Below are 26,111 nucleotides of genomic sequence, written 5' to 3' on the forward strand. Positions count from 1 at the left end.
AAAAGTCCAGGAAAGAATATAATGTGAATAAATGTTTCAGATAAGAACTATCTTTTCCATTGGAACCTGTAGGATCTACTTTTAGAAAGGAATGGTTTAGGTTGCTCCACATCATGGTATTAATAAAGAGACAAGAGCCAGATAGCAATTTCTTTACATTTCTTTGCATTAAACTCATCCTTATGGCCCTCTTAAGCTGTCTTGTAGGGTGGTGGCAAAGACTGTTGCTACATATTTTGCTACATATTTGGGCAAAAAAAAAAGTCTCTCGTTTTACCTTTTTGTTCTCAGCATTATGTAAATATATTTTTGTTATTAATAGTAGCTCCCTATTGATATTAGTTTATTTAATGTATTTATAATGTATTTATTGTGCTTAATGTGTTAGAGTTATGTGAACCACTTAGAACCATTTAATTAAATGAGTATACAAAAAAAGAAAGAAAGGAAGGAAGGAAGGAAGGAAGGAAGGAAGGAAGGAAGGAAAGAAGGAAAGAAGGAAAGAAGGAAGGAGGGAGGAAAGAAGAAGGAGGGAAGGAGAAAATATACTGGTTTGTATTTTTTAATACATTATAAAATATACTACTTGATCTTCCTATTAAATCAGACACATTTTGGTTGCCTTTGAAGAACTTCTTCTGGACTTAAGCTGAAAACATAGAGGCCTACAAAATGAATAGCAATGGACAGCTAATTTTTCCTCACAAAATTTTCCTGACAAATATCCACACTTCCATCAAGATGAATGAAAGAGAGCAAAACTTGTGTTTGAATGAATGTGTAGCTATTGCCTTGTACCTTTGGACCTCTACTTGAAGTTCTTGGGAGATACATAAAAGTGTGCTTGAGTTTATGCAAAGATAAGTACAACTTATCACCAACATCCAAAATTCAAGGAGATTAGATAGCAACTTTAAATCTGATTTCCTACTGCATTTGATGTTATTCGTGTTGATTGAATGCCTTAAAAATCAAATTTTGTTGTCTGCACAAAATAGTTTTTACTATTTTCCAGATAGTACTAGTAAGACCAGCTGAATATAAGACTTATAAACTTCATTCTAAACCAATCAAACAAAGCTAGCAATACCCTTTCAGACTAACACATATCTATGTATATATAAAGTTATATAACTATAACTCAATGGCTGTTTAATAAAAATAGATTACTTTGAAAAGATACACAATATCAAAAATGTGATATACAGTACTTTAAAAAGCTAGATTAAAATGAAAAAAGAAAAGAAAACATAATTCAATTCCATACAATGTAATTAAATGTTTGTACTTTTAATTTGGTCCACAATTAGTTAAATTTGTTGTTAAAGTTCATACAGAATTATATGGTTTGATTTTGCTCTCTAGTAATACAAAGCCAATGAAATATTAGCTTTGATTACTGGAGACAAATTTCAGATGTCTTTAAATATCATTTCTTTCACTATCTATAATGGAACCAGGCATTCTCAAAACACGTTTTGGCAGCCTTTGGAGTGACAAAACAAACAGAAAACTAATCCTTTGATTTTCTTTTAAATGAAAGATAAAACTAATTAGAATGCTTGCTTCTGCTCCTTCCAGATCAATTTTTGTCTGCATGCAGTGTGATAATGGAATCATGAGCCATAAACAGATCTAGGCAATCAAGCTTCAAGAGTTCATATTTCATCTGACAAACAGAACAGCTACTATCAAGGAAACCTACAAACCAAGTGAATCTGTGCTTTAATGCTTCGGCTTTGGAATTATTTATAATAGGGAAAAAAAAAGTTTCCATGAATCAAATTTCCCTAAGTGTAATTCGCTGTATTTTCTGCCTGTAAGTATAAGTAGAGGAAATAAGAGAGAAGTTGAATATCTCATCCTTTGCAATCTACAATGGAAAGTACAAAAGGCAGATGTGCTACTCATTTAGATATTGAATTCTCATTTACCTAGAATCACAAAGACTAAAATTTCTTACAAAATATACAGAGACTGATTTACTTCTAATATATAGCTTGTTTAGGCTTCAATACCAGTGTAAATTGGATGAATAAAAACTGTTCATATGAAGAAATGTAACTACTGTTTTGCAATCTTGTAAATATTTGTTCTGCTGCAACTATTAATACTTTCATCTGCTGGATAAACACTGAAGTATTATTGTGATTAAGAAATAATAAAAGAAATTTGAATATTGAGGAATAGAAATGTTCTATGCAAGTATTGAAGAAATATGTTTAATAATAACATGCTATAAAACAAAAAAGGGACAAATATTAATTTATATGTTACCAAAAACTTTATAGTTCAAAGTCACATAATTTATCCTGAAGACATGTAAGGACAGCCCAGAAGTAATAAAAAAAAAAACACTCCAAAATATACCGCTAAGAATGATGAATAAACTAATAACAATGAGGTTAAAATATTCTTTTTTTTGTAAAGAAGACTGTTCATTAATAATTCAGCTGTAAAACTTGGTAGATTTTTTTTAGTCTTTAATAGTTAAACCTATCATATGAAGAAAATTATTTAAAAATATTTCACATAAAAATTCGAGATAAAGAAGCTTCTCCATTCTTGAATTAGAGATTTTTCAACTTTAAAAGGAGACAAACTTAAAGACAAAGAGAAAATCAGAACTGTTCTTAACAAAACCATACAAAACCATATCTCTGTTTATTGATCATTTGATTTCTGGGGAGAAAATAAGATTTAAGAAGATTGCAGGTTGCCCAGAATCTATATTGGTAATAAACAGCATGTTATGCAGATGAACCAAACATTTCCAGAAGAATTAGCTTTCTCGCTGTCTAGAGAAAATACCTGTTGTTATTTACCATTTTCAACCATTTTCTTTGTAATAATTTTAACCGCCCTACCAACAAATTAGCAGCATCAGTATCGAATGGCAATATGTATGTTAAGCAGCCTTCCAAAGTTATTTTGCAAAATATAAAGCAGACATTAAGATTCTGAAACTGTTAAAGGTTCTTATTAATTTTAATCTCTATGTTGATTTTTACAAACTTTACAAAGAACACAACATATCCTGTATTTAAATGTCAGTTCAAAAAATAAATAGGAATAATTGGTTTTAAAGGGTAATAATCTCCTACAAAATGTATTTTATATTTTCATATATTTATTCAAGTGAAAAGGTGAATTTATGCAAAATTCAGTTCCATTACATGTTTGTTATGTTTACACATGACTAGTTCAGGCAAAATCATTTCACTTAAATGTCATCAGTTTACCCTACTTTTCCATAGTCATTTTGACTTAAGCAATCAGTTGCTTAATGACTTCATGGATGCCAAGTTAAAACTTATATTTCTAAAAAATATGATATGAAAAACTGATATGAAACCCAAATATTAACTTCAACATTATAACTTCAATCTTAAAGAATTTTTCCCCCAAACAGTCAATAATTAAATGTCAAAACTACAAGAACAATTGTCACATCTTAATACACATGGTTTGAAACAGAGAAATAATATATACTTAACTTGCAGGGAGGAAGGTTTCCAAACCTAGATGCATGCATACCTACATACATGCATTCATACATATATTTCTTAACCTTAAATATAAAGACAAAATCTTCAGGCATATACTGGATAATTTCGCATATGAAGCTGGTTTATATACTTCTAGCAATCTGAAGACATTCTTTATGAAAAAAGGATGAATTTGGAGGGATGTGGCAGCAATCAGTTATAATATGGTTATTAAGTGAGTCCAGCTTGTTCATTGACTGCTTGTCAATATCTTACAAAAGGTGATCAAATGACCCTGGACACTGCAACTATCATAAATACATACAAGTTGCCAAGCATCCATATTTTGATCACTTGATCAAAAGGAATGCTGCAATGGGCATAAGCAGTGACGTGTGGTCAGTGGAGGCAGGGGAGGCAGAGCCTCACCGCTCTCATCATAAAAAGAAAAAAATGGGGGAAAAAGGTCCCCTTCATGTTGACTTGGGCTCCGGTCCAGCTACCACCAACCAACGCCTGGGAAACACAGCTCCTCGGAGCTCCTCTATGCAGCCACCACCCGCCCTCGCTGCCCCTTTTGTTGCTTTCCCATTCAGGCGGCTGCGCTGTCATCCCACTCAAGCCTTGCCGCCTGCATGGGAAACCACCTGAATGGGAAAGCAATGAAAGGAGTAGCAAGGGCGGGCGGGAAAGCAACGAAAGGGGCAGCGAGGGTGGGCGGTGGCTGCAGGCGGCAAGGCTTGAGCGGGGTGAAAGCGCAGCCCCTTTCGTTGCTTTCCCATTCAGCCCGCTCAAGCCTTGCCGCCTGCATGGGAAGCCGCCTGAATGGGAAATGGGAATGGGAAGTGCAGCTGCCTGAATGGGAAAGCAACAAAAGGGGCAGCGAGGGCGGGCAGGAAAGCAACAAAAGGGGCAGCGAGGGCGGGCGGTGGCTGCAGGCAGCAAGGCTTGAGCAGGGTGAAAGCGCAGCCTCTTTCGTTGCTTTCCCATTGACCCCACTCAAGCCTTGCTGCAGGGCCCCGCGGAGCGGCTTTTCCTGGGCAGCGATTGGTGAAGCCGCTTGACAACCACACAGCCGACCCGCTGCCTCTCGGGTCTTTAGGAAGCAAATGCAAAGCAACCCACCGCCACGGGGCCGCGTTTGTGGGCGCCGGTGGCTGCAAGACTTGGATGGGCTCTTCTTCTTCTTCCTCCTCTCCCACAACCCTGGGAAGCTCCTGCCCCCATTTTGTGCATCTCCCTCCCTCACCCCAATTTTTTTCTCGGAGTCGGCGGCTCGGGAAAGGCCCGCCCTGTAGGTGAGTCTCTCGTTTGATGTGGGGCCATTCCCGGGAGCTGGCGGGTCTTTTACTGGCTGCCAAGGCAGGGCTTCACTGAGGTGATGACGCTGAAGAAGCCATGCAGGAGGAGTTAGGGGGATGCAGAAGGCCCGAGGGAGCTGGGGATCGGGCTTTGGGTTGGTGGGAGATCTTGAAGGAGTGGGGGGGGGGAAGGGACTGGCGCTGGTGGAGGAAGCAACGCTACGCGGATCAGTGCACTCCGCGGTCCCCTTAATGTTCACTCAGGAAGGTGGGGAATGGGACCACGTGTGCTGGAGGCTGAGGCTGCCTAAGCCTCCTGCACACGTGGTCCCATTCCCTACCTTCCTGATGACGTCACCAGCCTCACCAGCCATAACCCTCACCGCACGTCACTGGGCGTAAGTGTGAACAATTGTTACTGTATAAGTGTTGTGGTCCGTCGGCAGGCTGTTCTGCATCGGAGGCAGAGAGGGGGCCAGGGCCATCTGGGAGTTATGTGCTGCCTCCAGAGCCTCCAAAGTCGGATATCAGCAAGGCAGAGGAACAGGGGGAGCCTGTTCCCAGTGCACGCATGCGCAGAGCTGCCAGAAAACAAGAACAGTTAAGACAAAGGGGACAACTCGGGAGTAAGACTTGGAGGTAATTGGCTCATGTCCCATGGGACATAAAGGAGGAGCAAAAGCATGTGAGCCTTTGTAGGAACCAACTTTATGGTTGGTTTACATTCTGAAGCTCCATTTTAACTCTGCTCTATGTGGCCTTGCGAAGCTAGTTGCCAATTAGGCCTTCGGCAGTGTTTCAAGGGAGATAAAGGTGGGTGCTTATCAGCCTTATCCCGAAGAACTGTGACAGACCTCTGTTGGACTCTTTACAAACTGTTGGTGACTCATTATGGGCTGTGAATGAACATAATTCACCTTTGAATTATGAATTTGTTTAAAAATAAAACGAGGCTTTTTGGGACTAAGCGTGTGCTTTTTACTGATCAGCAAGGCTAGGTCAGAACAGTAATTAGTCTTCACTATAAAAATGCATAGAAATGCATATCACTTCCGGGATCGGACGACGACGGACATGTTTGTCCACCGCTCGTCTCCCCGGTGGGTCCCTTAGGGGACACAGGAGCCCTTGTAGGGGGGTCCTGCCGAAGAGCGGCTGGCCGAGGCACCCCACATGTGGCGGCAGCCAGCTGGGGTGCTTTTTGGCTTCGCCTAGGAGCTGGGGAGTGGAGGGGGGGTGAGAGACAGCTTCGCGTTGCCCGCCCTCTCGTCGGATGGCTCCAGAGGCTAAAAGAAAAGTTGGAGAAGTGCAGCTGGAGACTGAAGGTGGGGATCCTGACCGATGCTCTTGGAGGACTTAGGACAAAAGCAACAATTACTTTGTGAGTCTTTTGTGTTTATGTCCTTGAAGAGATATTAGAGGGGGGGTTACCATTCCCCCCCCTCGGACTAAGCGGCTTTGAAAATGGACCCTCAGGAAGAGAGAGGTTAAAAGACTGATTTATTTGACTTTTAATCGAAAATGACTTTCACAATTGCTGGAAACGACTCTGAACTGTTGTTTTAAAACAAAAAACTTTTGGCGACTTCTTTCCCTGCGAAGGGGAGGGCCAAGATGGCGCTCGCCCCTCTTTCTTTGTCTTTATGCAAATGAAGTCTGTCCTCTGAAGTTACTCCCAAAGAGAGAATAAAGAAAAGTGGATTGCTTGTTTACTCTCCCAAAGGGAAACTGGGACCTCCTCCTGTGTAGGATCTTCTGATCTTTGGCTGACTTTTCTCTCCATTCATCTTGGTGTATTTTACTCTTGGAACTGCAAATTGGGTGCCATTGCGATTGTTTTCATTTGGAGACCAGCGTAGCTGTGAAACCCTCTGACACCACTTCCCTTGGCAAGGATTTGCATCTCTGAACTTAAACAAATGGTGGCAAGGAAACCCCCTACGGGCAAAGCGCACTCAGCCCCCTCATCGGCTGCCCCAAGTCCCACGATGCAACAGTCTAAGATATCGTCAATGTTGCAGAAAGCAGTGGCTGGGGGGGATCCTAAGGAATTATCTGTTACGGAAATGTTTAAAGAACTTATGAAGGGACAGAATGAAATGAGGGCTGAGATCAAAGAAGAACTCAGAGTGGTTAAAGAACATATAGCTGGAAATACACAACGAATTTTGGTGTTAGAGGACGGAATGGCGGGGCTGGGGGAAGAAGTGAAAGCAATGCATAAGGGAAACATAGATATGGAAAACTCTCAGACAAAAGTAGAATTTGAAAGAATGTCCTTTTTTCTTAGATTCCAGAACTTACCAGAAACAGAGAATGAAAACCTTAAAGATATTATGAGTACAATGTTAGCAGATTATCTCAAGAGAGATAAAAAACAAATATGGTGGGATATGGATCTAGTTTATAGGATTAATTCAGCATATGCTAGAAGACACAATGTTCCGAGGGAGATACATGTTAAGTTTGTCAGGAGATCCACAAGGTACGAGGTACCTGCGACCCAAAGGGAGGGACCATTGAAATATAAGGGTGAAGAGATCACCATTCTCAAACAGATCCCGAAAAAAATAAGAGATAGAAGGAGGAAATTTTCCTCCCTAGCAAAAAATTTATATGAAAAAGGGATCTGGTTTAAATGGCTGATTCTGGAGGGGATGTTAATCTTCTGGGAGGGAAACAGGATCAGAATCAATACAGTCCAGGAGGCGGAGACCTTCATTAGAAAGAATTTTCCACTCTCAGAGGAGGAACAGAGTGGGTGTGGTGAAAGAGACAGTAAAACACAAGACAGTAAGATCCAAGACGGGAAGGAGGGGGGCACTGAGGCTCTCTCTGGCGACAGGGAGGAAGAAGCAATGTCGAAAAGGCTCATATTTCAAAAATAAAATTATTTGGAACAATAGCAGTTAGTGATATATTAGAAAACAACAAAGAGAAACATGTAGGAACACAAGACTAACAATATAGAGTAAGATTTGGTTTACTGTTTTCTTCTATAAATTTGTTGTACAATGTTATATAAATGAGTACCGTGATGGGATCTCTACCAGCAGTATGAAAGCTGCCAAAAAATTTTGTATACCTATTTACCCTTCCCTATATATTTGAAAACCAATAAAACTTTGTTTAAAAAAAATGCATAGAAATGCATTGCCAGCTTATACAGATAGTACTATATAGCAGTGGTGAAATCCCAAAATATTCCCTACCGGTTCTGTGGGTGTGGCTAGGTGGGCATGGCTTGGTGGTCATGTGACCAGGTGGGCATAGCCAACTTGAATGAACATAATTCACAGCCGTTGAAATAAAAAGAGGGTTTTGGGGACTAAGCGTGTGCTTTTTATTGTCTCAGGAAGCCTAGGACAGAACAATATGTCACTTTTTTCAGTGCTGCAACTTTGAAAGAAATGAATAGTTGCAAGTAAAGGACTACCAGCAGTGAAAAGCCTTGACGTAATTATTTATATGTTCAAAAGATATCTAATCAGAGACATACTATTAGATCTGTGATGGCAAACCTATGGCACACGTCCTCTCTGTAGGCATGTGTGCCTTTGCCAGCTAGTCTTTTGGTTTCTGGTGCACACATGCACATTGTGTTTTCGCGGTGCCAGAGCACCAAAAAACATCCACCTGCATTCTGGTTTGGGCAAGAGCCTAGTTCTTTAGCTTAATAACAGCCATATATAATTGTGGAAATATATCATAATTTATATCAGTGCATTGAGATGAGAATAATTTAAACTATCAGAATTAATGCATAGATATAAGATCAAATAAGATGAAGACCAATATAGAAGTACATTAATATGTTACAAATAGATACAGTAACTGGGAGTTATGACTAAATATATAAACAACATTTTAGGATTTGAATATTTAATATCTAATTAACAAAAAAAGCTTCTTCCAACATGTTAAAAACAAGAAAAAAGTTAAGGAAACAATTGGTCCATTGCTAGGAGAAAGTGGCAAGAAGGTGACAAGCAACAGGGAGAAAGCAGAACTATTTAACTCATGTTTTGCATCTGTCTTTACACAAAGGGATAAAACAGTCCAACTCAAAAGTAGTACTCAAAAGCAGCACCACAAAAATCAGATTAGGAACACAAATTGAAATAGGGAAGAAAATGGTAAGTGAGCACCTGTCTACCCTAGATGAGTTCAAATCACCAGGACCGGATGGATTACACCCCATGGTTCTGAAGGAACTAGCTAACGAGATCTCAGAACCACTGAATTATATCTTTCAGAGATCCTGGAACACCAGGGAACTACCAGAGGACTGGAAAAGAGCTGATGTGGTTCCCATCTTCAAAAAAGGGAAAAAAAATAGATCCAGGAAACTACAGACCTATCAGCCTGACCTCAATACCAGGAAAGATTCTGGAAAAAATAATCAAGCAACGAATTTGCGAACACCTAGAAGCAAACAAAGCAATAGCCAAAAGTCAACATGGATTTGTCAAAAACAGATCATGCCAGACTAATCTTATTGCATTCTTTGATAATGTGACAAAATTAGTGGACCAGAAGAATGCCGTTGATATAGTTTACTTGGACTTCAGTAAGGCTTTTGATAAGGTAGACCATAACCTACTACTAGATAAAGTAGAAGAATGTGTGTTAGACAGCATCACCACCAGATGGATTCGTAACTGGCTGACCAACCGCACTCAACGTGTAGTCCTCAATGGAACTGCATCTACATGGAGGGAAGTATGCAGTGGAGTACCCCAAGGCTCTGTTTTAGGCCCAGTACTCTTCAACATCTTCATCAATGATTTGGATGAGGAAATAAATGGGGAACTCATCAAATTTGCAGATGACACCAAGCTGGCAGGAATAGCCAACACTCCAGAAGATAGGCTTAAGATACAGAAGGATCTTGACAAACTTGAACATTGGGCACTATCTAATAAAATGAAATTCAATGGTGAAAAGAGTAAGGTTCTACATTTAGGCAACAAAACGGAATGCACAGGTACAGTATAGGTGGTACCATGCTCAATAGTAGTAACTGTGAGAGGGATCTTGGAGTTCTAGTGGACAACCATTTAAATATGAGCCAGCAGTGTGCAGCAGCTGCCAAAAAAGCCAACACAGTTCTAGGCTGCATCAACAGAGGGATAGAATCAAGATCACCTGAAGTGTTAATACCACTTTATAATGCCTTGGTAAGGCCACACTTGGAATACTGCATTCAGTTCTGGTCGCCACGATGTAAAAAAGATGTGGAGACTCTAGAAAGAGTGCAGAGAAGAGCAACAAAGATGATTAGGGGACTGGAGACTAAAACATATGAAGAACGGTTGCAGGAACTGGGTATGTCTAGCTTAAGAGAAAGAAGGACTAGGGGAGACATGATAGCAGTGTTCCAATATCTCAGGGGTTGCCACAAAGAAGAGGGAGTCAAGCTATTCTCCAAGGTACCTGTGGACAGAACAAGAAGCAATGGGTGGAAACTAATCAAGGAGAGAAGCAACTTAGAACTGAGGAGAAACTTCCTGACAGTTAGAACAATTAATCAGTGGAACAGCTTGCCTCCAGAAGTTGTGAATGCCCCAACACTGGAAGTCTTTAAGAAGATGTTGGATAGCCATTTGTCTGGAACGGTATAGGGCTTCCTGCCTAGGCAGGGGGTTGGACTAGAAGACCTCCAAGGTCCCTTCCAACTCTACTATTGTATTGTATTGTATTGTATTTCTTACTTCTGGATGTGAGAAGCTTTTGTTGTAGTTACCTTAAATCTTTAACCAATCTTCAAGATTTAATAGTTGCAAAATATTATTTTAGGGTCACCTGTTACCTTCAGTTTACTGAAAAGAAATATTTTATTTTTCTATGTTTTCTTTTTCAGTAATAAAATTGAAACTCTTATAGATGATATGTAATTTTAGCATTTTATTTTTTAAGAAGTGGCAGAAGGCTGAATGTGGGTATTTTGTATTTTTTTCTTTGAATCTTTTCCTGGCTTTAATTAAATCTTAAAGACTGAAAGCGCCACAAGAGAATTCCTGCCATAAGGCTTTTTGTTAAGGTTATAATGTATAATTAACCATTTTTTGCCACAAAATAGTAAAGAGATATACAGCAGAACACATACACAGAAAAATATTCAAGCATCTACATGCTTATAAACACACACACAAATACACACAAATGAAACTTTAAGCACTGCTAGAAGGGTTTCTGAAGAATTTTAAAATACCCTTCAATGAGACAAAAAAGAAAAAAGGAAAGGAAAGAAAACAAAAAGAAAAGAAACCTTGCAAAAAATAAATAAACAATAGGTTTAGTATTCATACAGAATTCTCAAAAATTCTTTTCCTCTCTCTTTCTGTGTCTCTGTGTGTACGTGACTGCATGCACATGTCTGTGTAAAAATGAATATTATGTATCACATTTTAGAACTAAGGCCAGATTTTTAAAAAATCATATACAAATAAGGAGAAAAGCAAAAAAATAATTCTTTGTAAAAATAGTAATGAATGGCATTTTTTAGATTACATTTTTATCTGACCTCCATCTGCTTTTCAGAAAACATATTAGAGATAAATGGTATCAGGGGATAACATTAAAAAAAAGTAATATAATTGAATAGGGATCAGATTTTCTTCACAAATAAACACTAAATTTGTTCTGTAGGGAGAATGAGGCAGACAGGGACTGAGGCAAGGCATGTTGAAGCTCACCAACCTTTAGTAACAGTGACAAACAGCTCAGAAGTACGGCAAATCTCAGATAGGCAAACAGCGAGCAAAAGACAGCTGACAGCTCTTTTATAGTCGAGCTGTCAGGCGATTGACCAATCAGGTAGCTGGATTCTCCCACTGGCAGGCTACTGCATCTTAGCCAATCAGGAGGCAGCAAGGCAAGTCTATGGCAGGGAAGTTAGCAATGCAAGTCTATGGCAGGAGAGTTCAATACACAACAAAACTCAATTGAACTTTAAAATGAAAGATTGCATTTCAAAATTCTGATAATGATTCCATTCAATTTCCACCCATTAGCTCTAATCAAGTATATATTTGCATAGTTATGGATGAAGACTAGAGGTTGGGGGAAGATCATGGGATAATCAAGAGCACCAATGCTCAATAGTTACCCCTCGTTCCTCTGGAGTCCCTGGTCTACTGTAAAAAAAATAGGAATATGGGCATGCTGCATAGTAAAGTACTATTCCTCAGCATAACATTTATGCGCAGGAATGTCCTTGGGCTCACAATCATGGTATCCTGTTATTTCAGCCGGATAGCACTCAGAGAGATAATCTTGTATGCATAAATTGTGCCTACACAATCTGCTCAATGGATGTTTTGTGAAATGCCATGTCCTCCAGGTCAATTTTGTGAATAGGCAATTCTTCCATGACAACCATTTTTATGCATGCCCACTACATGTTCCCAAACTTCTAAATGTCACCCAGGCTGAAAAGGTCACCTAAAGATTTAATGTCCTTTTTTCTGAAGTCTTATCCACTCATAAAAGGCAGGCAACTAGCCTTCCTTTTTACTTAAATACATTTTTCTGCCCAAAGCAAAAGAGCAAAATATGATTCCATGACATCAATTTCCAACTGCCTCTGAACATGAGCAATTGAGGTGCACTTTGAAATAGTTAAATTTCTTACAAGTGGTGAATTAGCGTCCACCACAATCATATGAACTATTCTCTATTACCCAAAATGGATAGCTCATCAAAATAATATCATCATGTAATTAGAACTCTGCAATATTTCAGCCATTAGTAAGAGAAGCATTTCAGTGGTAGAAAGATATTGACAAAACTAAAGGGAAACCTAAATGCCTAGAGTGAAAAAGGAATAATGCCCTTTTGGGGATTAACAGCCATATGATAACCATTAAACATATGGGCTTTACTAAAAGAAATATAGTTTTGAAGACTTATTTCCACCCCTATTAGAATAAATCTGTAGATATTAATTGTGGGCTAAGGACAGATTTTATTTTATTTTAACAAAGGTCATATAGGGCAGCAAACCTCACGATTTATTCTCATATTCACTTCATATCACAAAGATATAAGTAGTTAATCAGTAGTTACTGTAGGTAACATGTGAGTCACCAAAATTAAATACAGAAAATGTTATTTTTTTCTAAAGCTGAATATTCTGCTTGCAAATAAATGAGCAAACTAACTTATGGGTACCTATTTGCTATGCCTCATATTTTCAATGCAATAAACAATTTTTAAAAGTACTCTTAGACTCTGTATTTGTGTGTGTGTAACTGCTCATATATGAGAGAGAGAGAGAGAGAGAGAGAGAGGGAGGGAGGGAGGGAGGGGGAGGGAGAGAGAGAGAGAGGGAGAGAGAGGAAGTGTTTCTATTTATCTCCAATGAATGGCACAGACTGGAAATCTTGTTAATGTTTTTCTTCACTTTACATGGAATCATTTAAGGATGTTACCTGCATTGTCTATGATAACATCTTGGTTACATTCATTTAATTCAATCCAATCAGTTCTATTCTTGCAAACCTTTTGTTTCCCAATATTTCTATAGGGCTATGGAGCTACACATACATTTCTAATATGTTTAAATAATCACAGATTATACACATTTCTTTCAAGCGTGGTACAATTTCTCACTATGGTCCACTGAGGGTTACTTTAGATCAGTCCTGTCAAACTGACCTGACCAAAGGCTGATTTCGTTCTGCTCAGGCCACACCCACCCCAGCTCCGCAAAGGCAAAAAATGTCACGATACATCACCATCTGGTCCGTGACACGATGGAGTTTGACATTGTGCTTTAGATCATCACTGTGAATTTTTATTTTGCAAAGATTTGCTTTCTGCTGCAAATTACTTTTCTTCACTGTCAAAATGACTGCACTAAATGCCACAGAAAACACTAAAAGGCCGAGCGGTCTTACAAAATGAAGTATTAGTTACATTAATTACATCTATTTGGACATGAAATAAAGTAAGAAATTTTTTTAAAAAATATATTGTTACTTTTAAATTCATGTGATAACTGTAAGCATATTGGTTAGACATCCGCATGGCCTCTCTCTCTCTGACATATGTTAATTCATCCCAAGGACACTTTAAAACCTGCATCATATGGAACCCAGTCTACAGTTAGCTTAGCTTAGCTCTATTTACATTCAACAATGCATTGATATTAGCAAAATGTATATTTTCTTTTCAAAGAACTGAGATTGAGAATGGATCTAGAGAAAGAACAAAAATGAGAGTAGATATTGTCTACCTAGTCCAGTGATGGTTAACTTTTTTGGCACCAAATGTCCAAAGTGGATCCCACATGCATTCCAGAACACTGGAAATCCAGGTGCTGATCACCTGGACTTTGCGTTTCCAGTGCTCTGGCGTGCGCGAAGACCGCTAGAAACTAGAAGAACAGCTGGTGATGGCATGCATGATCCTAGAGAGGACTCTGCATACCACTTCTGGCACGCATGCCATAGGTTCACCATCATGGACCTAGTCAATACACAAGAAATTTTATTTCCACCTTACATTGATTTAATCTCAGCCTCTTTATTTAATCTAAAACAAAACACTTAAAGGAGACTGAAATACTTATTTTCCTTGAAATCTCCAGAGAAAAGTTCAGAAGAAGCATCTGTTTAAAATGTTCTCTTTCAGAAGCTTGTGTTCAGAACACTTTTATCTGAAGTCTTAAATTCACTTAGTGTGGTTCTTCATATTTTTTTCCAAACTATTTCAGTTGAAAATGATTGAATGGTGATAGCTAACCCCAGGAAACGTCTTTCAGTGGTTGTTCTTCATTTTGTAAAGGACCTTTCCAGCAGAGATGGTATTCAGCAGGTTATGACCAGTTCTGGAGAACCAGTAGCAGAAATTTTGAGTAGTTTGGAGAACCGGTAAATACCACTTCTGATTGGCCCTGCCCATATCTATTCTCTGCCTCCTGAGTCCCAGCTGATCAGGATGAATTGGGGATGTTGCAGTAACCTTCTCCTGGAGGGGGAGGGAATGGACATTTTACAGTATCCTTCCCCTGCCACGCCCACCAAGCCATGCCCACAGAACTGGTAGTAAAAAAAAAAAAATGAATCCCACCAATGCTTTCCAGTAATATATACATTACACTAACCGCTCACCATTCATTCATGGAGTGTAGGGCAATTGCTTATTCCAAATGTTCAGCACACATCTTCACTATCTAACAGTGAACTATGACTAACAACCGCACCACTGATTGCAAAATTCAAATAAATTGACTGAAGTGCAATTTTTTAATTCCTTGCAAATTAGAATAGGAAAATAAGTGAATAGAGTACACACAGTACCGATTAGTTACTTCATATTATCCATGCTGAGGTCTTTTAAAAAAATGCATAAGTTCTCCTGAGAAACAATGGTTGATTGAACTTGTCAGGCAACTGCCTAAGGGGATACATTGCACATTATCATAGTATATGCAAATATATCATAATACATAAAATTAAAGTTTCACTTGAATGCATCTTTCATATAGATTCCAGGGAATAATATGAAAGTGATTTTGCATTTCCTTTTTCCAGGATGTTTTTTTTAAAAAAAAAAAAAACATTTCAGGTCAATTCCTACAGGTCCTGGAATTTCCTAGTAGTCTCTTATCAAAAGAGTAACCAGGTCTGCCTTTCCCCCCGAATTAGGCAGTATGATATAATAAGGCTAAAATAGTTAGATATCTTTTTTGCTACTCTTACCTGATAGTCATATACTGTCAGTGCAGTATTGTTTTCTGTTTCTATGTAACTATAAAGGCTCTCTGTCTGTGTCTTTCTCTGTCTCTCTCTGTCTGAGTCTGTCTGTCTGTCTGTCTGTCTCTCTCTCTCTCTCTGTCTCTCTCTTTCTGTAATCTGAAATGATTTGATTTGTATCAGTGATATTATCACATAATTAACTATGATTGGTTTTATTCAATCCTTCAATTCTGAGGGTTTAGCAAGCAGAACAGAACTGTAATGGAGGCGGTATAAAAAATATTGCCTGTTGGTATTAGTTTACAGTTTCTTATTTTTTCCCCTTTATTAAACTGCACATGTCTCTAGGGAAGATGTAGCATAGAACCGCATACAACGCCATTTAAAAGTTTATTTTTTCATCTACAAAATGTAAAATCCTATTGTTTAGATATTCTAAATCATGACAGTCCCAGAATAATTTTCAGTTGTGCTTCTTATAGTTGATAGCCAATTCTCTAACAATTGTTTTGTTAAAAAAAGAATTTCAAATATTAATGAAACAATACTAATTAATCATGATAGTTACACATTCCAATCATAATTTGTTGATGGTCTAAGAATTTACAAAATATATGTAAAAGTGAACTGAACATTTGAATGTTTTGAATTTTAAAATACCTTTCTATGCTAGCAGATTTCATATTCTTCCAAAGGCCACTTTTTTCATTTTTTAATATGCTACTGAATCTTTCTAAAAGGATGATCACCAAAAATAAATAAAGTCTTTCTAAAATAAAGATTGTTTTATATAATCTGAGTAAACTGTAGCTGTTGCATTGAAGCCTAAACTCAATACCTAGCAATGTTAAGCAACGTCAACACAGCCTGAAGCTATTTTTTTAAAAAACTAAAAAAACAGGCATCATCAGCAATGACTACTTAACTGTATAACAACTATTATCTTTCCCCCAGCAAATTATTGTGGGTCCTAGTCTCAATGCAGGGACACTATATTGTGTGACACATATACCTGAGAAATGAAGAGGATAGCTGCTGCAGTGTGAATCAATAATTTACCTAAATGATGGGAAGAAAATGAAATGATAGAACCTGAACTCATAAAGAGATAGAATATTGGCTAGTTGGGAAAGATGAACATATATATATGCTGTGTTTTGAAGTAGCAACATTTCGCATACAAAGCAATGTTATTAACCTCTGTGTCATTTTAAAATATTGATAGCAAATAGAATTTCATTTTTAAAGATAAGAATAATGCTTCAGTTAAGGGAACATTTCTTCAGTGAAAATAGTCATTGAATTGCTGTGGCTAGCGTATAAAGAAGTAAGGCATTCCAGTCAAAATAGACAACAGCATTAGACACAACATCAGAGGAAGAGACTACTTTCAAATTATAGAAGGAAAACACACTTAAAGATGGAATTTGTAATGAGAGGCAATTGACCAAAGTCTGATGTCTTTCATTTCTGCTCAAAAAATAGTTGCTGTCCCATTTGGCAACAGAACAGCTGGGCTGTGCAGATAAATACTAAGAATTTAAATATAGAAGAACTTCCATTGCAATAGGATTCAACTTCAGTATATGATTTGTAACAGTGTGTGTAACATTTATAAAACCAGTAAGCTTGTATGGAATAAAATTAGGAATCATACTCACGGAATGCTCTATAGAATTCTTCAAGGCCAAGATGCTTGTCACTATTATAATCATCATATTTCAACAGATCAAAAAGAGAGCAGTCAGACATATCCTTGCCAAGTTCATCTTGTTTTATTACCTGACAAGAGAATTTGTAACCATGAAATTACACTGGAGCTCAAGGAGTTGAATTGTATAATTAAGTATTTCTAATATCATTTAACAGATAAGATTAAAGATGCTGAAGGTCAGTGAATTAGAACTATGTAAAAGCAGAGAATTCAAGTTCTTTTGTAATTATAAATGCACTGATATAAATTGTATGTATATATGTATGTATGTATGTATGTATGTATGTATGTATGTATGTGCTGGTCTTGTATTTGGGTCTTTTCCCGTGTTAAATCTTACACGGGAAAAGACCCAAATACAACAAGACCAGCATACCTACACCCATGAAAATCTATGAAAACAAATTATATATATATGTATGTATGTATGTATATATGTATGTATTTGTGTTACAACCCCTGGTATGCCTTATTTATCAGTACAAATACAACATACATACATACATACATACATACATACATACATACATACATACATATATATATATATATATATATATATATATACACACACACACACACACACACACACACACACACACACACATGCTGGTTTTGTTGTATTCGGGTCTTTTCCCGTGTAAGGTTGCCTAACCTTACATGGGAAAAGACCCGAATACAACAAAACCAGCATACCTACACCCGTGAAAATCTACGAATATATATATATATATATATATAGTATACTGTATACGTATACTGTATACGTATACTGTATACGTATACTGTATACGTATATATACATAGATACATACACATATACACATACATACATACATACATACATACATACATACATACATACATATCACAGACACCAAGATTTATGGTCCTGTCCATATACAAGTGGTAAACAATAAAATATTAGAAGTGTTCTGGGTGGTTGAATCCCCTCCTCTCCCCTTTATCCCCAAATTAAAGAGTTTTGTCTTTTTCATATATAAAAAGAAACACTATATATAGATAAGGAAAATGAGCAAGTCAAACTGAAAAGATGTATCACAGATATATCCATACACTTTTCTCGGCAACATTCTGAAAATGTTTGGTCACTTCTCCTCTTTCTCTTTCATCCCCTTGCCCTTTCAGTCTAATCTGTAGTTCTGGTATTCTTTGGTACTGTCTCCTCTAAAGATTGAGGTGGCTTAACGTAGCCTCCAAAAATAGTGCCATATATAAGGTAAAGGTAAAGTTTCCCCTCGCACATATGTGCTACTTGTTCCTGACTCTAGGGGGCGGTGCTCATCTCCATTTCAAAGCCAAAGCGCCATTGCTCTCTGAAGATGTCTCCATGATCATGTGACCAGCATAACTAAACGGCAAAGGTGCACGGAACATTGTTACCTTCCCACTAAAGGTGGTCCCTATTTTTCTACTTGCATTTTTTATGTGCTTTCGAACTGCTAGGGTGGCAGAAGCTGAGACAAGTAACGGGGGCTCACTCTGTTACGCGATACTAGGGATTCAAACCACCGAACTGCTGACCTTTCTGATCGACAAGTTCAATGTCTTAGCACTGAGCCACCACATCCCTTATTAGTGCCAGATATAAGAGGCCTATTATTTGTCAGAAAAAAACAGGTCAAACCATAGATTTCATTCAAATTGTATTCACTTTGATTTTGACTTTCTATTTGAATCAGAAAATCAGTATAATTTATATAAATTGTAAAATCAAATTGGTTTGATTTTGATTTTCACGAGAAAACCTTTACATATGGAGATTATTAGTTTGGAAATATCCAATGGGTTGATTAATTTGACTTGCCCAAAATTTGATTCACTCTTGAATGGAATCTCAGCATGATTCTATCAAATATTCATACAATCCTGATATTTATAACTTCAAATATTCAAAATAGTTTGAAAGCTTCAAGTAGCATTCATTTGTCAATTGGATTTCTCTAGCTGTTATCAGTATTTTTTTTAAGTAGCTGCTTCTTTTCCTGAGATTGCAAAGTTGTCCTCTATTAGAGTCAGGAAAGACACTGTGATTTAAGAAGCTGCCAACAAGTGATACCTATCCTTAATAAGAAAAATACTATTATAGTTTTTGTTTATTCTGTATACATGGCCAAGATTTTCTCTTTCCTTTGTGTAATCATGTTTTTATTGCTGGTTCTAACTTATTGTTCCTGTCTTCAATGTTTATAAACTGGTCAGAGTTGTTGATGAGTAGGCAACCTTGGAAATGTGAATAAATAGATAAAAATGAATGTTTTACCCAGAATGCTATTCTTTTTTCAAACAATATATTTTTGATAATAAACTTACTATTTAAAAACAATGGCAGAAATAGATTTCTAACTTAGTTGGACAAGATTTTTTTTAAAAAACCTGAGAATTAAGTACAAAGTTCTGTCTGATGCTAAAGAGTATTCTCTTTATTAACGTCTAGGTTTACTGGATTTAAAAGCTTGCCACCTAGTTTCATTAAAAGAATAGGTGGTGCTGAGAGATAAAAGGTTATTGGACGGGGAAGAGCATTTTTAATTGGTCAGCATCATAAAACAAGAAGCAGCCTCTTAGTGACATTAAATATATAAAAAAACAATATTTACATTTATCCCTTTCTCAGGACCCTTTTTAACATCAACAATGTTTTAAAGAAGATCAGCCAATCCCAAAGATTGTCAATATCTTTCTGATACCAGCAGCTGGTTATAAGCAGAAAAAGCAATTGTCATATTTGCATTAGGTCTGCTTATCAAATATAAAGGCATGTCAGCAAAAATAATGCAATAAAGAATGCCAGGAATTTTAGATTACTAAAGATATTTCTATTATAGCAATTCAGGTTCATTTACTGTATATAAGCATGTAAATCTACCTTCTCAAAATGCAGACTGTGTTTGTTCAATGATTTTTCATGGAATGAAAAAAGAAGAAGAAGATGCAGATACAGTTTCTGCAAAACAATGTTTCTGTAGCGTTCAAAAGGACCATTAAGATTTTGCAACTTTGACTCAGAGTGATTGTCTTGTCTGTCTAACATGGCCTCATTAAGAGAGAGCATGGAACTGCTAACATGGGTAAACCTTTATTCGCTGATCACATGAGGTAGAAACCAACTGGAGACATGGCTGCACCACTCCCTCTCTGAAAGACCTAACTCTACCCTCAGTTTCAAACCTTGCAGCAACAACACTTCAAAATAATTCAACTTGTATTCATGGGAACATAAAGTTTCCCATAAATTCCGATCAGGTGATCCAGAGAAGGTAGATTTCCTTTTTTTCCAGAGGTTCACTGAATATTACAATGTGTTACTAAAGAACACTGTGGGGTTTTGGGGAGATTAGAAAATAAGATCTATAAAAATAATGCTGTCTTCAGGATTCTCTGGCACAAAATCATCCAGTACATAAAATAATGCAGGCCTTATTACGGAACTGAATTCATGATCATTAAATTAAAATACTATGATTTTCCCACCAGGTCCTCAAAGAATCTACCTCAGAGCATTAAACAGTTCACATTTGGCATTATAATGAAAGCTAAGTGTACATTTATGCAAGAAATTGTACCTGCTTCTATATCAGAAAACATGCAAGAATATTTGTCATAGTAAACATTTGTAACATAGAGCGAAGAAGTGATTTGCTACACAGCAATGGGAATAACTATTATGTTGAAAGTTTGATTCTAGGACATCTAAACATGTCCTGACTGTATACTAATTAATCATATTATAAAATATTAGAGTGGTTTTATTTTAGATTTGCACCTAACTGGATAAGATGACAGGAATCATATTACTTACACCATATAACTCATAATGCTTATTAACCAATTTATTAATATAGCATGCTTTGTAATAAATTAATTTGTGTCTAGTCACAAGTAAATTAAAAGACAACATGACTTTGTAGTAACAAAACAAATGTGAGTCCAGACTTTGAGTCCTAACAGCTAAAATTCATACAAAATCCACAAAATCATGTTTTATGTGTTATGATGTATGTCTCCAAATCTGTCATCTAATAAATAAGTAGCTCTAAATTAGTTTAGAACTGAAGAGCAGGAACTATTTTTTAACAGTTCTGTTGATGCCCTGAACGTTAGTTTGAACTCTATACCTTATAATGCAATCCTCTTTTAATATGCTTTTGCCAGCCCATTATTTTGGGTTGTTTACTCAGAGTTTACATTTTCCACAGGAAGAATTATATAACTTTTCTGCTCATTCCTTGTTAAATGTAGCACTTGTAATGCAGATGATATAATAGCTTGATTATCTGTAGCTACAGAGATTTTTTTCGAGGCCCATGAGAAGTGAGTCAGATTTCCTTTGACAAAGAGGGGTGTTTTTTTTCTTCTTCATATAGATGAAAAGGCAACCCAATTTGTTTTAGTCAAATGCTTTGTATTGCCTTGAAAGCTACACTGGCACTTTCAATAGCCAGAAGATATTTTCACACATGCATTATACATGAAAGAAGCACCTAATAATCAGTAGTGTCAATTGGAGCATGTGAAACACAACCTTATTGCTTTTTCACTTCACTCTTGGAAGTGAGATGGCCACACTGCTTCATGAAACAGCTCCAAAGGGATACTTCACTCAAACCTTTTTCCTAAGTGAAAACCCTTTACGAAGTCTGCAAAATCCCAATATCCAGTACTTCCTACTACAATTTCAACCTGAAATCTTCAGGATTACTTAATATTGTACCATTTTAAGTCTAATTTGAAGTTATTTTTCCAGTGGTGGTTCTTTTTCTACTGGTTGCTAATTTCTTCCATAAATATTTGTTTTTATTAAGAATTTTTATTTTATTTATTTATTTAACAACAGACTTTTCTGCAGTCAGACTCCTAGTGGCTTATAGCAGTTCCATTTTTAAAAACATTAAATCATATTTATTGCTTAAATACAATCACAAACAAGAAGTAAAACAGATTTTATGAATAAAATACAAAGACAGAAACACAAATAAAACAATAATAAAACAATAGGAAACAAACACTCGATCATCCATTAACAGCAACAATCTATCATTTAAATGCTCATGAAAGAACTTTATGACTACTGCACTTTCCAGAATGATAAAGGAGAAGATATCATTCAAATAATGGAGGTATTCATTTCAATTTCAACGGTGGGGCTATTATTGTCTATCCCACAAATTGTATTCTGACTATCGATGAATGGACTAGATAGGTTGAATCCTGCTACAGTCCTAAATGTATTTAGATGACAATCCATTAAAAAACAATCATGAATTGTAATAGTAGACAATGAAGCACTTGCAACATTTGTATTATATGATTAAGACAGTTCTTACCCACCAATAAGTGTGACATACATTATTTTTCACCAAATAAAACTATTCTTCAGTGGTACACCCATCCAAAAGTGAATGGCATCCAAAAGTGAATGTATTAAATAGTAAATCTTGTTAACTTTCAAGGTTTTCAATGTTGTTTATTTATTGCAACATATACTTAATTTGATACATGCAAATAAATTCAAAATTGTGATTTAGGCACATAACATATTTCATGAAGACTGCCTACATAAGATGAAGATGAATAGTTTTTCAGACAAACTTAACAGACCTTGTGAACCCCAAAAGAGCAGAAATATGTCTGCTCTTTTGGGGTTCACTAAAAGCCATTATCAATAAATATGCATTTGATTTTATCACCAAGAGTTGGGCATGTATCTGTTCCACTATGTTCTTTTGTACTCAAAATGTCATCAGATCTTGCATTTGTGCTTAAACAAATACTTGAAAATTTGCAACCAGATAGGTAAGACAGTAATTAGGAAAATGAAAATGGCTATACAAAGCAAATTTCATTCTAGGGTGTTCATTCTGATTTGTGGCATCTCTCAAACTGCACAATTAAAACCCCAGATTTCCTACGTGAGTAAGAAAATATTCATATGATGGTTATAAGAATGGCAATCAACACACATAATTAGGTATGAACTCAGAAGAATTTCAGTAATTTGTCATAAACCAGGAGTAGGAGAGACATAATATATTAGTATTGCTAGTATCCAATCATTTGAAAGAGGATACATCTAGAAACCTTGGCAATTCTTTCTTGAATAAGGAATAAAAAAAGGCAAGGTATGAATCATTCAACCTTGGGAGAAGTTAGATTCTTTTTTAAGATTGAAGTGGGTTTATATTGGACTTACACTTGAGAAACAAGTTAACTTCTCTCTTTTATTCATTGTTTATTTATAGCCAAATTGATTTTTAAAAATGAAAGTCATTCCATGTATAGGTCTTCAACAGTTGAAGATGTAGAAGAAAGGCGAATTCAATAGAGATTTCTCACTATGGCAAATGCTAACACAGGAATGTTAACCACCCGGTGACCATAGGACAAAAGTTATACACGGTCCTAAATCAGGAATGTAACAATTCCTATAGCTTTCATTGTTAAATGGAATAACCCTTAGAAGATAACAATGACTGCAACATGCTTTTAAGATAAGCTATATTTTGTTCCTGAACCAGATTGGGGTCACAGCTCCCTTTTATTCAATTTTGTATTGTTTGGAACATGAACAATATAGGATGTCATTCTATGTAATCTATGTCAAGTTTATTTTAAAGTTTATATTTTGAGCAGGGACCTCTGAAAGTTTGCATATTTTTAATTTCCTCTTCCAGGATAAGGGTAATTAGAAAAAGATAGTCAGATGAACCAGTCTGTTCTTTCCCCTTTCCAGAAAATAAAAAGTAATGTATTTAAAACTCTTCACATAATAGATCCATATGACAGCTCTGTCAGTGCTATGGTTTCATAATAATGTGTTTACTATAAGGAGTAGGACAGAATTCTAAAGGACATTGCTTGATCCTGTTATATCTAAATTTACCTGCAGCACTCAGCAAATACTTCTCATGCCTGACTTTTAGCATTACTACTGATTTTACTATTTATTCTGTTTGTATAACGCTGCCAATCTTGTAAAATAATATATTGGATTTGTAGTTTATACCCTTGGGCAGAGGTGGAATGACTATTATTTGTTTGAGAAAATAAAGATGAATATATTCTCCAGTGCTTTCAGTGAATTAATTATCTACAGGACTTCACACTGTTTATGCAATCAGAAATTTGTATAGATCTGTTTGCTCCAATCAAAGACACAAGAGTCCTGATTAAATTCCCATAAAGACATTTCATAAACAAAAAAATGCACACTGAGAAAAAAATATGTTCAAAAATGTTCAAATAATAATTGGAACTGATTCAATAAAATCCTGTAATTAAACATATTATTCTGAATCAAAACATATTTTCAGATTTTGGCTTGTTTTCATATAATAGTTTAAACTAGATTGACTCAAAATGGAACTAGATTCTCTCCTGGTATGTTAGATACAATTCCTACAATCTGTGGTTAATTTAAAAGACTGGAAACTTTGGGAAAAGTAAGTAATATTAATAAATATTAGCAAATAAAAAGCATCATTTCTATGCACATATTTATCAGCTTTAGGAATAATATGCACTATATTCTTTCATAGTGCATTTGGGATAATGTCTGAATCCGTAACAGTCATGCATGCCGATTTATATAATCCTTTCACAGAAGGAAGATTAATAAAATCAAGGATATGTGTAAATGCATATGCTCTCACATACTACACATACATCAATAATACTGGACTGAATTTCCCATACTTGATTTACTAATACATTGAAGCACTTTTCACCCAAAATAAAATGAAAGGAAGAAAGAAAGAAAGAAAGAAAGAAAGAAAGAAAGAAAGAAAGAAAGAAAGAAAGAAAGAAAGAAAACTCCAGGAAAGTCTAAACTGCCATAGCCAAATGAACAAAGATAATTGTGACAAATGAGCATTAACTATATTTTTAGTTCTGTGTCCTGAACTTTTTTCCACAAGATGAAGGAAACATTATATCTGTCCTATCTATATTTTATGTTTACTTTAAATTTGAAATGCTACAGTGAAAAAAGCTATAAAAGGCAAGCATTTCAATAGCTTTGTGATATTACTATGTAACCATCAGTTAGAAAAATGACTAATTACAACAGAGCACTAAATTAAGGTGAATTTTGCCATATTACTTACTTTGTTATGTTCTCAATTAAACCTTAGAAGACCAAAATCAGAGATCAACAGCATCACTTGAGTTTCTTTGTGAGACTTTTCAATTTTTCAATGTTTTAGTTTATTCTTAATATGAAAAGTAATATTTTGTTTTGTTAAGTTTCCACAGAAATAGTACTCCAAAAAAAAAAATGAAGACAGTAACAGATGCTACTAATCTCACTTGGCAAAGTTAATTTTTTCTTTACTGTTTTACATGTAAAATTTGTAGCAATGAATATATAATCGAAATATTACCTGTGTTAATTCATTGCTGTCTACAAGTCCATTGTTGTCTGAATCATAATATTTAAACATCTGATCCACCAATAATTTCTTCAAAGCAATTTTATCTTCAGTAATGCTTTCTTTTGTTTGTAGAATATATTTTCTGTTCTGTAGATCCAGCAGGAAATTTTTCATCTTGTTGTAATCAATGGACTTGCAGTTGTCCCCTGTCAAAACAATATCATGTTTAATGGTAGTCATACCACTTTTAAAAAAGAACAGTTTTGTTACAGTTTCTTTTAGCACAAATATTACTAAAATATTTTCAGTAAAATATTATGAGACAGAAATTAAAACAAAGACAGAGTCACTCGACAATGTGATAGGCAGCATATACATTTAAAAAGTAAAATAAAATAGATAATATGATTGGTCTAATCGGTTTAAAACTGAACTGCATTTACAAATTTGGATGGCCCAGGATCCAAGAGGTCCAGTCAGCAGCTCAACATATTCCAGGGATACTGTAG

General features: G+C 36.0%; 1 protein-coding gene across 1 annotated transcript in view; it reads right to left on the minus strand.

Annotated features, from left to right (window-relative positions):
- The window catches only part of LOC309395426 (follistatin-related protein 5), a 156,854-nt gene extending 131,038 nt beyond the window's left edge, over nt 1–25,816 (minus strand). Inside the window, exons 1-2 of the mRNA XM_081959667.1 lie at nt 25,612–25,816; nt 17,157–17,277 (exon numbers count right to left, since the gene is read on the minus strand). Coding sequence (XP_081815793.1) covers nt 17,157–17,277; nt 25,612–25,776 — 286 coding nt within the window. The 5' untranslated portion in view covers nt 25,777–25,816. The remainder of the gene's footprint in view (nt 1–17,156; nt 17,278–25,611) is intronic.
- Between the last annotated feature and the right edge of the window lie 295 nt (nt 25,817–26,111).

The sequence above is a fragment of the Natrix helvetica genome, assembly GCF_964273705.1.
Source record: "Natrix helvetica genome assembly, chromosome: 7".
In the NCBI taxonomy this organism is placed as follows: domain Eukaryota; kingdom Metazoa; phylum Chordata; class Lepidosauria; order Squamata; family Natricidae; genus Natrix; species Natrix helvetica.